Below are 13,796 nucleotides of genomic sequence, written 5' to 3'. Positions count from 1 at the left end.
GCTGGGTTTGTCTACCCCTTTATCAATGTGTTCATGCCTCATGATCCAGTATTTCTCAACAGGAAAGCATATGAACTATTTAGAAGAATAATAATGACAAGCCAGGATTAGGCTGAGAGTGTGTGTCCTGACCATGTTTACCCAGCAAATTTCCTTTGATTTTTCTTTCACATTTTCCTTTGATGTCTTTTGATTCATTGGGGATTTTGAACTTAGACTTCTCATATAGTAGGCTGATACTGACCACTATACATGGCTGTCTCTCTATTCTTGCACTGCCTTATAGGAATTTCAGTTATTTTCAGGGGTGGATTAAGGCTCATTGGTGCTGTAAGCACTGACCAAGCTTGGTGCCCCCCTTCTTTCCACACTGACCCAGTCCATTTTAGTTGTTGACCTGTCTGACCAGATATACAATGCAGGTTGCAGCAATACAAAAATTCCCTCTACTGTGCAGATTTTAAGATCCACAATCCCTGTCCTCCTTTGCAACTGGCCTTTGTGATTATTGTAGTCCCAAGCAGTGTGATCAAGTTGATTTTTCAAGTTGATTTTTCAAACTGAAATGCAGAACCACATTAGGATGTGTTTATCCCAGTGTTGTCTTTTGTTTCATTTCATTTCTTTTGTATGGGGCCCTTGGGTGGAAGAACAAATCAACTGTACACTCTTTTATTGAAGGTCAACAACCCAACTGCTTGAAACAGAAAAGAATGAAACGCTCCTCACAGATCTTACAAAATTATTGCAACAACCCTTAAGAAATAAAATTCTCTCATGAATGTGGTGGAGTTAAACACAAGAGGGCAAGGCTGCGTGATATCTAATGCTAATTTACTAGAAATGAAAGGCATAGATGATTCACTAGAAGAAGCCTACTTCAGAAAATCTGTGTTTATGTTTTGGTAGACAGTGTTATAGCAGAATTAACTGCTAGATCCAATGATATGGAAGCAGCTGAAAAGTTCAATTTCTGGTGGAAATACTTCACAATGTCTGAAAGTGATTTGAAAGGAAAAGTTTTATTTTTATCAAAACAATATCCTAATGACTTTAATGATGAGGATTTTTTGACAGAAATGCAGCATTTACCTGCAGTACATAAGGCAAATCTTGGAAATGTACGGTTAAAACCATTGAATCTGTTGAACATATTAATAGAATACAGACTTGATGACTTCCTTTCTGATCCTCTTTCAAGTCAATACCATCAGGCAACTAAATCTCATGCAGCTCCTTTTAAACTCCCCCTTCGTTGTTTTAATTTCTTATCCAGTAATTAGAAACTAGTAAAATCTCATGTTGCTAGACTCATGCCACTTGTTAAAAAAATAAAAAATAAAATTCAAAACAAGGGGAAATTGAGCTTGTACACTGATTAAGTGGAGAGGATGGCATAAGGTACAGAGTGGAATGACTTCAGTTTGGGTGGTGCAGTGGCCTTTGAGGGGATGAAAAAGTGTGGGAAGACAAATCTGATGGAATCTGTATGCTTTTGAATTACCTTTGACTTGGATATGAAGCAAGGTAAAAAACAGCACAAAAGCACTCTCAGAAAACCTGGGGAAACAGTAAATGGAAAGTAAACTGAGCACTGGCAAATCCATGCAGAACGAAAAAGAAAACCTGACAGATATACACAGTGAAAGTGAGGCAAAATGCCCATGCATAATAGACCAGGCATTAGAAAGCTTAAGGACCAATTTTCCAGCTATGGAGTAGGTGACAGTGTGTTCTCCAATAATGGGTCTGAGTTTGCATCAGAGGAATTCAGAGTCGTCCTTACTAAGTGGCAGTTTAATCACCAGATGTCATCCCTTGCCTATCCTCGGAGTATGGGGAAGGTTGTCAAAACATCGACACTGATTTTGCTTAAAGCAAGGAAAGCAGGGACTGATCCCTATCAAGCCATCCTTGACCACCTGAATACACCTTCACAGGGTTTGGATCAGTGCCGGATTAAACCCTGTGGAGGCCCCTAGGCAGCTGAAATCTTGGGGGCCCCCTCGCAAATTATTTCAAGAGTTGGAGCACCCACCCCACTGCCTGTGGCCCCCACTGTAACCTGCAGGCACCGGTGACTAAAAAAGCAAATGCAATATTGGGCTGTATCAACAGAAGTATAGTGTCCATGTCAAGTCTCCAAATTCAATAACGAGTCGTTGTTGAAACAAAGTAACTAGTTTGATAAGGTTGTACTTGGATAGGTTCAGATTGAAAGACTGAAGATCATACAGTAAAGGCAAGCATATAAGGTACACTTCAAAGGGATTCTTTAGGGAGGGGCACTATGCAGGGCACATTCACACATTGATGTTACCATTTCGTTCTCAGGCCTACTTTGGCCTTGAGCGTCTTTGGCTCCAACCTCCCCCGACGCCTAGCCTGAGAAGGTTCAGATAAAGTGTTCACATTCCCATTTCAAAGCAGGACTACATAACAAAGGAGGGGGGGGGGGGTAGGGAGAGGTTCAGCATTGGAATACATTATGGCTTTACCCAGAAGGCTTTCTGCTTGAGCCAAAGTCAGGCACAGACTTGGCCAGAGTTTTACAGAGACTTGACAGTCCAGATCATGCGGAGATTTGAACCCAGGCCTCCCAGAACCTAGCCTGACACTCTTAACCACTACTCGACACTTGCAGTAAATAAAAATAAAGGAAGGAAGGAAGAATGCACAAAGGCAGTACTTTCAACTGCCGTGGAGAATATATGCATTGATGGTGCCAGACGTCCTGGGAGTAAATCCCATTGAATAGACCAGAGTCGGATTCTGAGTAGACCTGCTTAAGACCCAGAGTCACTGTCAGCTTAACCTCCCTTCACAAGTTGTGAAGATAAAAATGAAGGAGGGGAGAACAACGTTGTGAGCCAGTTTGAATCTCCACTGGGGAGAAAGGTGGCAGGGTGCATATATTACAGTAAGTAATGATTGGAAGGGGGGGGGGGGAGTCACAGTGCTGAATTAAGGCCGCTGTCAGGGAGCTGGAGTTCTCTGGGAAAGACAACTGATTTCCAGAATTTACCCAAAGTAAATGGCCACTTTCAACGGTGGATCTAGGGATCAATTCAGCTCTCCCCTGCCTGAGGCACAGCCCCAGTCTCCAGGAATTTCCTAAACTGGAACTGGCAAACCTACTAGGGCTTACTCCCAAATGAATTGGGGGAGGGGATAAGATTGCTTCCTGCCGAACTCCAGACTGAGCATTTTAAATCCTGGGCCTCCCACTTTTTATTTTACAATGTCAACCTTTCATTTTGGGATCTTTTCCCCCCTGTTGCCCCATTGGTTGTTAATGAAATATTCCCAGGCAGGCTACACTGGCCCTTTTTCATGGTAGTTTTGGTCAATGAGCCAAAGGCACAGAAAAGTCCAACTCGGCCATCCTCATACTCCAAGGAGGGCAAAAGAGAGCGCCAAGTCCAAGGGACGGGTGCATTCCAAGAGCCCCCCTAAGTTTCCCTTTCACACTGCAAGGGAGCCAGCAGCTGCTGAAGCAGAGGGAGGCAGCCGGCTTTTCCTCCCCATAACACATTAAAGGAACTTGCTGCTGGTGAGCTCATGTGCCCCTCCACCCGCGCCATGCCAGGCGCTGGGTCCTAGTGCTCCTCCTACATCTTTCCGTCTTTCCACGCCTTTCCAAACAAGCTCCCAGTCCGCCTCTCCCCCCCCCCCCCACCCCACACACAGAGGAATGCATGCAGGGAAGGAGGCCACCAGCCAAATTTTGAGGAGAAAATTCCCAGATCCAATTGCCCAGAAGAATGAGCATCTGACCAGTAGAGCTCAACCAAACATCACAAACTTGAAGCATGACCAGACCCCGAAAAAAGTTAGTTGTTACACCACCAATTAAAATGTGTGCTGGTCAAACAGTGAGGGAAAACCTCAGAACCTAAAAGGCTATGTTTAAATTTAAGGGGTGTGGGTGTATTGGGTCTTGGAAACTTTGGTTTATTGTTGTTTAAAATGCTTATGGCTTCATATGAACATATGAACCTATGAAGCTGTCTTCTACTGAATCAGACCCTTGGTCCATCAAAGTCAGTATTGTCTTCTCAGACTGGCAGCGGCTCTCCAGGGTCTCAGGCTGAGGATTTTCACACCTATTTGCCTGGACCCTTTTTTGGAGATGCCGGGGATTGAACCTGGGACCTTCTGCTTCCCAAGCAGATGCTCTACCACTGAGCCACCGTCCCTCCCCTAAAAAGCTTCTATGGCTTTTTTTGTAGAAAAGCCCAGCAGGGCTTATTTGCATATTTGGCCACACCCCCTGACAACATGCCAGCTGGAGCTGCGTTCCTGCTCAAAAAAAAAGTCCTGATGGCTTCCATTATAAAAGGAAAGATGTAACAATATACGTGGAGCTGAGTGAATCAGGGAAGTGATCAGGGGACAATTCAGGGACACAGGAAGAGAGAGAGTGAAGAAAAAGCTACAGGAAGTGACTCAGCAGAAGGAGCAGAAGGAGAGAGAAGTGAAACTAGCAGGAAGAGCTGAGACCTTCACAAGTAAAGACCTTCACTGTTATTATTGTCTGATGTTCAGCTATATACCTCACATGAAACAAGCATGAAAAGATTGATTTGGGTATTAAATGCCTGGATTGAATGGAATCATCCAGTTAAGTGGAGTCAGTTATCAGTGTTGTTTGTGGAAGCTGGGATTCAGTTTGCCAAACCATTAGTCATGAAGACTCCAGGAATATTGTTCAGCCACAAATCAGCAGATTTGCTAACCATCCCTAGCACTATAATTTTGCATAGATGGTAGATGGCCACACTATGGAATGCACTTGGAAAGTCCTGTTTTAATTTTTGGACTATCCCATTTCAACTAAGAATGGAAGTGGGAGAGATCCAAGACAGAGATGCATGTTTAAGTTGGTCCTGCTCATTGCTGTGCATTTCACTAGGCTTTACACAGGGTGTTTTTGTTTTGTTTTGTTTTTTTAAAAGGCACATCCAACACAGCTAGTACAACTTCAGCCTGGATCAGAAAACCCCAGATTCCAAAAGTCCTGCCCCAATGATGTAAGTTTGCCTATAGCTGCTATAGTTGCCTATATTATGTAATATACAATGTGGTCTCGAATTTAATTATTTCAAATAATTTTGAATATTTGTTGCATGAACTTTGATAAAGAGGTAATCGGGAGGCCAGAGAACTTCAAGAAGGACAAGAGTCACATGGAGCCAGAACTCAGTTGCATAGCCCATGGCAGTTATGTATTGTAGATGGCCAAGAGCTCGATCCTGTTGGAAATACGTATCTGTTCTGTATGTCCTTTGCAATGTTCTAAAGTTCCAGTCATTATCGGATTAACACTGTGCCTGATTCCCTATTGTCTGCATGACCTAGGAAGAAGATACTGACTGCTGTCAATCACGGTCTAGAAGCGGGAAAACCTGTTTTGTTTGTTTGGTCAGTTAGTCAGGTGACTTTCTTTGTTCAGGCAGAGAGGTCAAGAAGAAGGAGGAAGTGGCCTTCCATTAAGCATGTGTTCTTCTAGTGTGAGGATGTAGTTCTTTAGTGTTTGTTATTTTATAAATAATAATAATAAACTTTTATTTATATCCCGCCCTCCCTGCCAAGGCAGGCTCAGGGCGGCTCACAGGACATGGTGTATACCATGATTACAATAAAATACAATTAAAACACAGTTAGATAAATAAATTAAAACCAATATAAATTGAAGGTGCTACAGTACAATACATATATATCAAGATGGTTAGATGTCACTTTCAGGATTCCGCCTTAAAAGCCAGTTGAAAGAGGACAGTTTTACAAGCCCTGTGGTACCCTTTCCCTGTAGTAATAAATGTTTTTGCTTTCGTGTTAAATGCCTCTCAATGATTATTCGATCCAGTGATCGATCGCACTGTTTGAGATAAAGAAATAGAATTTCAAACAGAATTCCCTAACAAACCCTTGGAAATATTAACTAATGGATCCTCACCTGGAAGACTGGGAAATGTATTTTTCTGAAATTTCGGAGAAGTGTTGCTGTGCCAGAGTAGACAAGACTGTTTTATAGTGATTCACTCCAAACTGAAACTGCATTTCTGCTCAAGCTAAGTCCTAGTCTTTCTTAAACCGGCCCACTGGTTCAGCCACACATCAGAGTTGCTTCTCTTAATTTGCTTTTTTTTAATAATAGAGATGTAGATGAGTGAACCTATATGCAAGCTTTTAAAGCATTAATCCCTTTTTCCACAGAAACTATACTTATCCTTACTAGTTAGTTTAATGTTTGCAGTTTCTCTCATAGTTCTCTCTGGGCATTTTCGCACTGACCTTTTACTGGCGCGACCACCCTCCTCACGCCGGCGGATCTGCAGGGATTTCGCACCAGAAGCGCCGGCGCAGCCAAAAGAGCCGGCAACTTCCGTCGCGAAACCAGCTCAAACGGAAACCGCCAAGAAGCAGGAAAACGTTTGAGCGGGTTTCGCGACGGAAGTAGCCGGCTCTTTTGGCTGCGCCGGCGCTTCTGGTGCGAAATCCCTGCAGATCCGCCGGCGTGAGGAGGGTGGTCGCGCCAGTAAAAGGTCAGTGCGAAAACGCCCTCTGTTTCTGATAAGATACAACTGTTTTAACAATAAATAGTGAGGAAGGAGCAAACTACTCCTGGTTCAGGGACAGATTGTATTTGCCAACAATTGTTGCATGGCAGCTGGGAATGATATACAAAAGGGCCAGAAGGAAAACAAACTTTGCTGTGAGCCATCCTTTGAACAACTAATAAAATCTGCAGTGGTGACTGCTTAAGGGATATTTAGGTTATGATCATGACGCAAGTTGCAAGAGGCATTGGTCAGGATTCTAATACTTCTAGCAGTTCTATGACAAGCAAAATTTTGGCACGTGAATGTTTTTCCTCTTAACATTCAGATGCAGTGATGGGGAATCATTTCCCAAACATCTTTTGTTTCACAGGTATGTATTAAAGGCGCAAAAGCCCTGCCAGGAGAGAAAGGCAGTCCGATTAGTGGTTTATGTATCTTACGGTAATTCCTACTACAAGATTTTTAACTACTGTTACAATAAATAATTGGTGTCTGGCTTCCTTGAAGTTATTGTTTCTTGGAAAGAGGGGGACAATCAAAGGAGATTATCCTTTCCTCTGTGTAATTAATTGAAATGCTGAGGTTAGAATCATAGAATCCAGTTGGAAGGGACCTCCAGGGTCTTCTAGTCCAACCCCCTGCACAATGCAGGAAACTCACAAACACCTTCCCTTAAATTCACAGGATCTTCATTGCTGTCAGATGGCCATCTAGCCTCTTTTCAAAAACCTCCAAGGAAGGTTCTTTGCTTTGGCAGCTGAATATCTAGTGTGTCCTACCTGCCCTCTCATCCAGAGCACTTCTGATGAGAGGGCAAGGAAAGCCTTTGCTATATCAAAGTATGTCCATTAGATTAATAACATTGTAGACAGAAGAGATTTTGCCAAGATTCTCTGTATCCCAAACCATGAGAAAATAGTTCATATATTCATATTGTATAATTTTTTACATTCCTCTCCCCTTTAGTAATCCTCCACCTGACATTTCCTATTATATCTATTTAATCATCAGTGCTAATTTTCTTTTGCTGCAGGAATCTCCAGGACCTCCAGTGGGAGACTCCGAAGATTTGGTGATCCAGCAAGCCCAAGTAAGCTACATTAATTCTCTGTGATCCTTTGCCCTTGGATATAAAGTCTAAAGAGAGGCCACAGGCTGGGACCTGGAAACAGATTTAACAATCCCCAGTTAGAAGGGTAAACCAGGACCTAAAGAAATGCAGCAACAGACCTCCCCAGGAGCAGCATGGCCCTCCAGATGTGGCAAGATAATTAGAAAATACCTTGCATCAGTACCAGAAGTTCTAATGTTGAAGAGTGCGTTAGATACGCTACAATAGAAACAATTTATGTGTCTTGTTTGGGTCTGGCTGACAATTATATTTACGATGTGTGAATATTTACAGGTTACAAGGGCTTGTGCCGAAATTACACTTATGTTGATATTGATGAAGCTGTTCCTCATTCAGCTAGAACGGAGGCAGGAGAGTTTTGTTTTTTTAGAACAAGTGTTCCCCAGACTCATTATCACACAGTCTTATCATCAACATTTATAGGTTTTCAGCTTTGAGGCAAGTTTATTTTGTTAAATCATACGTTTTCCAGCAGTTGGTTGACTTAGAAGTCTGCAAAGGCTGTCCTAGGTTGCTCTAATTAGTGCTAATGAGTAATGTATTGAAACCCTGCCAGATTAGATGTATATGGCCTGAGATATATATGGTTATGTCATGGAGTTATGACCCTAGTTACATCAGTTATTTCACTTGAAGCATATACATTCTTTGTCACATAACTTTGAATAAACTGGATATAATGCATGTGTACCTATGATTTTGAAACCTAGCCATTATTCTTGTGTAATTTGATATGTACAGATATAGAGAAATCCCCACACTTCTCTCCAAGTAGGCTGAGTAGGGGCCTTACGGGGTGGTTGCCAGTTAGCTTTTCTGGCCAAGGGCAAGCCAAGCGGCATGGCTTGCACCTGGGGCAGGGTGCTCACTCAAGGTAAGGCAAGGAGGTGGTCAAAGAGCCGACACCTGCCTTTCCTGAAGTCTGCATCCAAATCCGTGCCCTTTCCACAATAATTGTAAATAATCAATAAAGTGACCCTCATTTAATTCCAACCTCTTTATTCTGACGGGGAGGGGGGGGGGAGCAGAAGAACTGTTTGTGAGTGTGCCCTCTCATCCTGGTGTCCTCACGCACAAATAAAGCAGCTAAGTTGAGGAGGTTCTTCAGGCACTCTTGCCTGCCGCTCTAGGGGGCTTGCTGGTTTTCAACAACAGCCATACTATGTGAGATGGAGCTGAAATTTGATTTGTTATTCTTTGTACCTACCGCTGTTTTCTCCTGCTTCCCCCCTCTGCTTCTCCGTGGAGACATGTGCAGGATCGGGATCAAATACTGCCCTCTCCACCCATTCCTTTCCTGCTTGGTTTCATCTTTGCCTATTTAACTGGTCAAATGTTTATTTAGCATGTGAATATCTCAACTATTTTGTACTTTTTAAATGCTATAAACACTATTCCAAAAAAGGTGAGTGTGAAGCTTCGTGACTGCCATCAAGCAGTGTGAAAATTGAACACCTGCTGAAAACCAGAACAGGTTTCCTCCAGGTTCAGTTTCAGGGAAAATGTTATACATACATTGAAAATAATAGTGAACACAAGTCTGCCGTGAGCTTACCAATAAATTCATTGTGAGCCCCACTTCACGGACACTACTATCCATCACAACCTCTGTAAGGTTCAGGGATACACGTAGGTCAGGCAGTCATAGCTTGCCACCCATTTTGTCTCTTTTTAATATATAGAGAGTCCTAACCTTTTCACACACCAGGACTCCTTTGTCATTTCCAGAGACATTACTAGGCAGGGTTTGCCCAGTCACCTTGTCAGCCATCTCTCACCCAGATAATAATAAGAAGAAGATATTGGATTTATATCCCACCCTCCACTCCGAAGAGTCTCAGAGCGGCTCACAATCTCCTTTACCTTCCTCCCCCACAACAGACACCCTGTGAGGTAGATGAAGATATTGGATTTATATCCCACCCTCCACTCCGAAGAGTCTCAGAGCGGCTCACAATCTCCTTTACCTTCCTCCCCCACAACAGACACCCTGTGAGGTGGGTGGGGCTGGAGAGGGCTCTCCCAGCAGCTGCCCTTTCAAGGACAACCTCTGCCAGAGCTATGGCTAACCCAAGGCCATTCCAACAGGTACAAGTGGAGGAGTGGGGCATCAAACCCAGTTCTTCCAGATAAGAGTCCACACACTTAACCACTACACCAAACTGGCTCTCTACTTTAAAGAGCTATTGGGGCTGGGAACCCAAACAATATTTCCCTTTCACACTGCCGCCATTTATATAAATATACACGCGCGCTATTTACACACGTGTGTGTGATCTTATAGATGTGTGTAAGGGTGTTTCTTTCCCTCAGACATTATTCACTCGGTCATAGGGTTAACCATAAAAGAGTTAATTTTTATGGAAAGTTTCAAATACCATTGGAGTGATACATGGAAATACATATATAATGTTTCTTTTGAACTTTTAACTCTATTCATTCATCCAAGCATCTTTGTCACAAGTTATCCGTCTCTCAGCCAGCGTCAGACTGCAGTTCTTTCCCTTATGGCTTAAGCTGTTTTTCCCTCTACCCAGCTGTAGCTTTGCCTTCAACTGCCTAAAGAGAAGGCCCTCCCCTCACTCAAACTCTGGATTCCCTAAAGGGAGGGCTGTTTCTCTCCCCCCACCTTCCACCTTACCCTTTGCTGATGACTGAGCTTGAATGTAGAATTAATAACCTGGGACAGGCAGGCAATTTGGACTGGGACAAACTGTGATGCAGAAAAAATATTCAGGGATAAATGGAAGGTAAATGGCCCTGAGTCAAACTGAAAAAAATCCAAGTTTAGGCCCTAGTGGAGAATCACCCTATGAGGATTAAATGGAGGAGAGCCCCTTGTCCTGGAAGGAAAAACAGGATAAAAATGTAGTGGGGAGATAGATTTTTCTAGTTTGTTCTTAAGTTTTGTGCTGGATGACTCTTAGTTGTATGTGAGGCCTTCAGAAAGGATAAAGAGATCAAAAAGGTTCTTCTTGTTTTCTCCCCTCCCTCACTTCCAATCTAGCCAAGTTGGAACCAGCATTGCTAACAGAAAGGCTTCATAAAGAAGCCCAATGCAGAACAGTCCTTTGCACCAAGTGTGTCAGAGGGCTTGTGTCTGCACCATCAGCATTTGGTTACAAACAGATCATGGTTTGTTTTGAGTAGGGTGGCCATAATATCTGCAGGCCAGCCAGGGACACCTTGAGGGGGGAAGGAATGTATGTGCGCGCGCGCCGGAAACAGGAAGTGACGTCACTTCCGGCGACGTCATGCCACTGCTGGAAACAGGAAGTGACATCACTTCCTGTGACATCATTTCCCCTGCGCCACCTGCCGGAAGCAGGAAGTGACATCATTTCCCCAAAATGACATCATTTCCCCCAAATGCCGCTGCCGGAAACAGGAAGTGACTTTAGAGCACTTCCTGTGACGTCCCCAAAAATCCCCCAAATATCACCGCCGGAAACACCAAGATTACTTATAGAGAGGGAAAGGGGGAAATAAAGTTAAATAAAACTCTTTTTTTACTTTTTTCAAAGTGAGAAGACTAGAGAGAACGGGTTCCACGCTGAGAAGCCAGTCAGATTCCAGTGAGATTCCAGGGGAAGTTCTCCAAGAGAGTTATGCCTACACTATTAGTACAGTGTAGTGAAGCAGAATTACAGAAATCCTGACTGTCATTTGGAATAAAAAGAGAGCTGTTCCTCAAGGACAGAGTCAACCATGCTTTGCTGTTATGTATGAATGCAGCTAAGGGACCATTTGCAAAGGTGGTATTGATGTAAAAATTCCCCCATCTACTGACTATTCCATAAGAAGTCCCCCATTGCGGGACCCAGGGGGCCGGCGCAGCAGCCTGCCGAAGCAGCCTGTCACTAATAACACAGGTCGAGATGCAGGACAGGAACCCGGAAGTGACCGACAGGCTGCTTCAGCGGGCCGCTGCACCGGCCCCCTGGGTCCCACAATGATGGGACCGATGCCACAGGGACGGGCTCGAAACACTCTATAACCCCTCAAAAGAACAGCAGTCTAGCTCGCTTCCCCCGAGCCCTGCCGCCATAAGCCTCAAGGGGGCTCATTTTGCGGCATCTCCCGGCGGGAGGGTGGCACCCGCACGGGACACATATCAAATGAAAGAGGGGACGCAGGGCTATCAGAAACAGCCGGCGGAGGGAGTCGGGAGACCACCCCACTGGGGGATCCACACCCCGAAAGTGATGAAGGTGGCGCAGATAGAGCCAACAGAGCAAGCAGGACAAAATAAATAGGCTGCATTATGCAGCACAGTTGAGAAAGTGCCTTATCCCATATACTGATGAAGTAAATACAGGATTTGAGAACAAAATTGCACTGCAGGCAAACACTGCCCATAACTCCTATCTGGCCTTTGCTGAAAGGATTTGGGTGGTATGTCTGAAAGCACCAGAAGACACAAACACAAAGCTCCCTTACACTGAATCAGTGCTTGGGTCCACCAAAGTCAGTATTGTCTACTCCAGGGGTGGCCAGAGTTGCTTAACAAAAGAGCAACACAGAATAAAGGTCAGATGTTTGAGAGCCGCAGGACATGAACATCGGATATTTGAGAACCAAGGAAGGAAGGAAGGAAGGAGGGAAGGAGGGAGGAAGGAAGAAAGGAAGGAAGGAGGAAGGAAGGAAGGAGGGAGGGAGGAGGGAGGGAGGGAAGGAAGGGAGGAGGGAAGGAAGGAAGGAAGGAAGGAAGGAAGGAAGGAAGGAAGGAAGGAAGGAAGGAAGGAAGGAAGGCCGCCCCCTCCCGCCAGCTGCCCCCCCGCTTTCGGCCCCCTCCCTCTCTGCCTGCCTGCCTGCCTCGGGGGGGGCTTACCTTCTCGCAGGGCGCGGGTGGCGGCCTCCCCTCCGGGCGGGCGGGCTGGCCAGGAGGCGCAGCGGCGGCTGGTGCTGGTGGCGGCGCTGCTGGTGGGGCTGGCGGCGGTGGAGCCCACCGACCCGGGGCCTCCTGCCACGGCGCCGCAAGCGCCGCCGGCCCGCCTCTCGCTCCCGCTGGGCCTGCAGGGAGGGCGGGGCAGGGCGCCTCGGCCTCCTCGCCGCTCGGACCACCTCCCCCCTCAGCGGGGAGGCCACAGCCAGGCCGCCGGGCCTGCAGGGAGGGCGGGGCGCCTCGGCCTCCGAGCTTGAGCCGGCGGCCTGGCTGCGGCTGCCCCGCCGAGGGGGGAGGGGGTCCGAGGGAGGAAGGAAGAAAGGAAGGAGGGAAGGAAGGAAGGAAGGAGGGAGGGAAGGAGGGAGGGAAGGAAGGAGGGAAGGAAGGAGGAAGGAAGGAAGGAAGGAAGGAAGGAAGGAAGGAAGGAAGGAAGGAAGGAAGGAAGGAAGGAAGGAAGGAGGGAAGGAGGGAGGGAGGGAGGGAGGGAGGAAGGAGGGAGGGAGGTTGTCCTTGAAAGGGCAGCTGCTGTGAGAGCCCTCTCCAGCCCCACCCACCTCACAGGGTGTCTGTTGTGGGGGAGGAAGGTAAAGGAGATTGTGAGCTGCTCTGAGACTCTTCGGAGTGGAGGGCGGGATATAAATCCAATATCTTCTTCTTCTTCAAGTAGCATTACTTCTGCCTTTTCAGGGTTTATTTTCAGTTTGCTCATTCTTCCCTGTTTAAAAACTGAGCTGCTGATATCCAGTGCTGCACAAAGAAAAATAATTCAAGCCCCAGCAACCACCCAACACTATCTCCTGATACTTAAGGGGCCCTGCCAATACAGGCCCCGAAGTCCCCTGCAGTCCTCAACAAAGATCCCCAACGGAACCCACTTGCTGCTGCAGATCCTGCTGCAAGTTACTGAAAACAGCTTATGAGACACAAGGAAGGACGGTGCCTTTAACTGAGTGCCAGGGCCTACAGACCACTGTAGCAGCGCTGGTCTGAAGTAGGAAAAGCAGCAGTCAACAAGTGCTTAAGTAGCCCCTGGGCTCCTGCTACTGGCATCCGCCCTCTGATGTGCTGCCTGACGTGGCATGCGGTGAGAACTGGTTCTCCCGTTCTTCCTAGCCAGAGGATACCATGTGGCCAATCAAGCCTCCTTCCACCCTCCCCTGCCTCCTGAATGGCAAACAGTGGCAGAGGTGAGTCTTTCTTTGTGCTTTCCCAC

General features: G+C 45.9%; 1 protein-coding gene across 3 annotated transcripts in view; it reads left to right on the top strand.

Annotated features, from left to right (window-relative positions):
• The window catches only part of SEPTIN9 (septin 9), a 382,955-nt gene that overhangs the window by 69,842 nt on the left and 299,317 nt on the right, over positions 1 to 13,796 (top strand). For all 3 annotated transcript variants that reach the window (XM_060253401.1, XM_060253398.1, XM_060253400.1), the window contains exon 2: positions 7,600 to 7,656. In XM_060253401.1, coding sequence (XP_060109384.1) covers positions 7,600 to 7,656 — 57 coding nt within the window. The remainder of the gene's footprint in view (positions 1 to 7,599; positions 7,657 to 13,796) is intronic.

Source organism: Heteronotia binoei, chromosome 13 (genome assembly GCF_032191835.1).
Source record: "Heteronotia binoei isolate CCM8104 ecotype False Entrance Well chromosome 13, APGP_CSIRO_Hbin_v1, whole genome shotgun sequence".
Taxonomy (NCBI): Eukaryota; Metazoa; Chordata; class Lepidosauria; order Squamata; family Gekkonidae; genus Heteronotia; species Heteronotia binoei.
The sequence above is the reverse complement of the archived record's forward strand: the minus strand, read 5'-3'. Positions and strand labels throughout refer to the sequence as shown.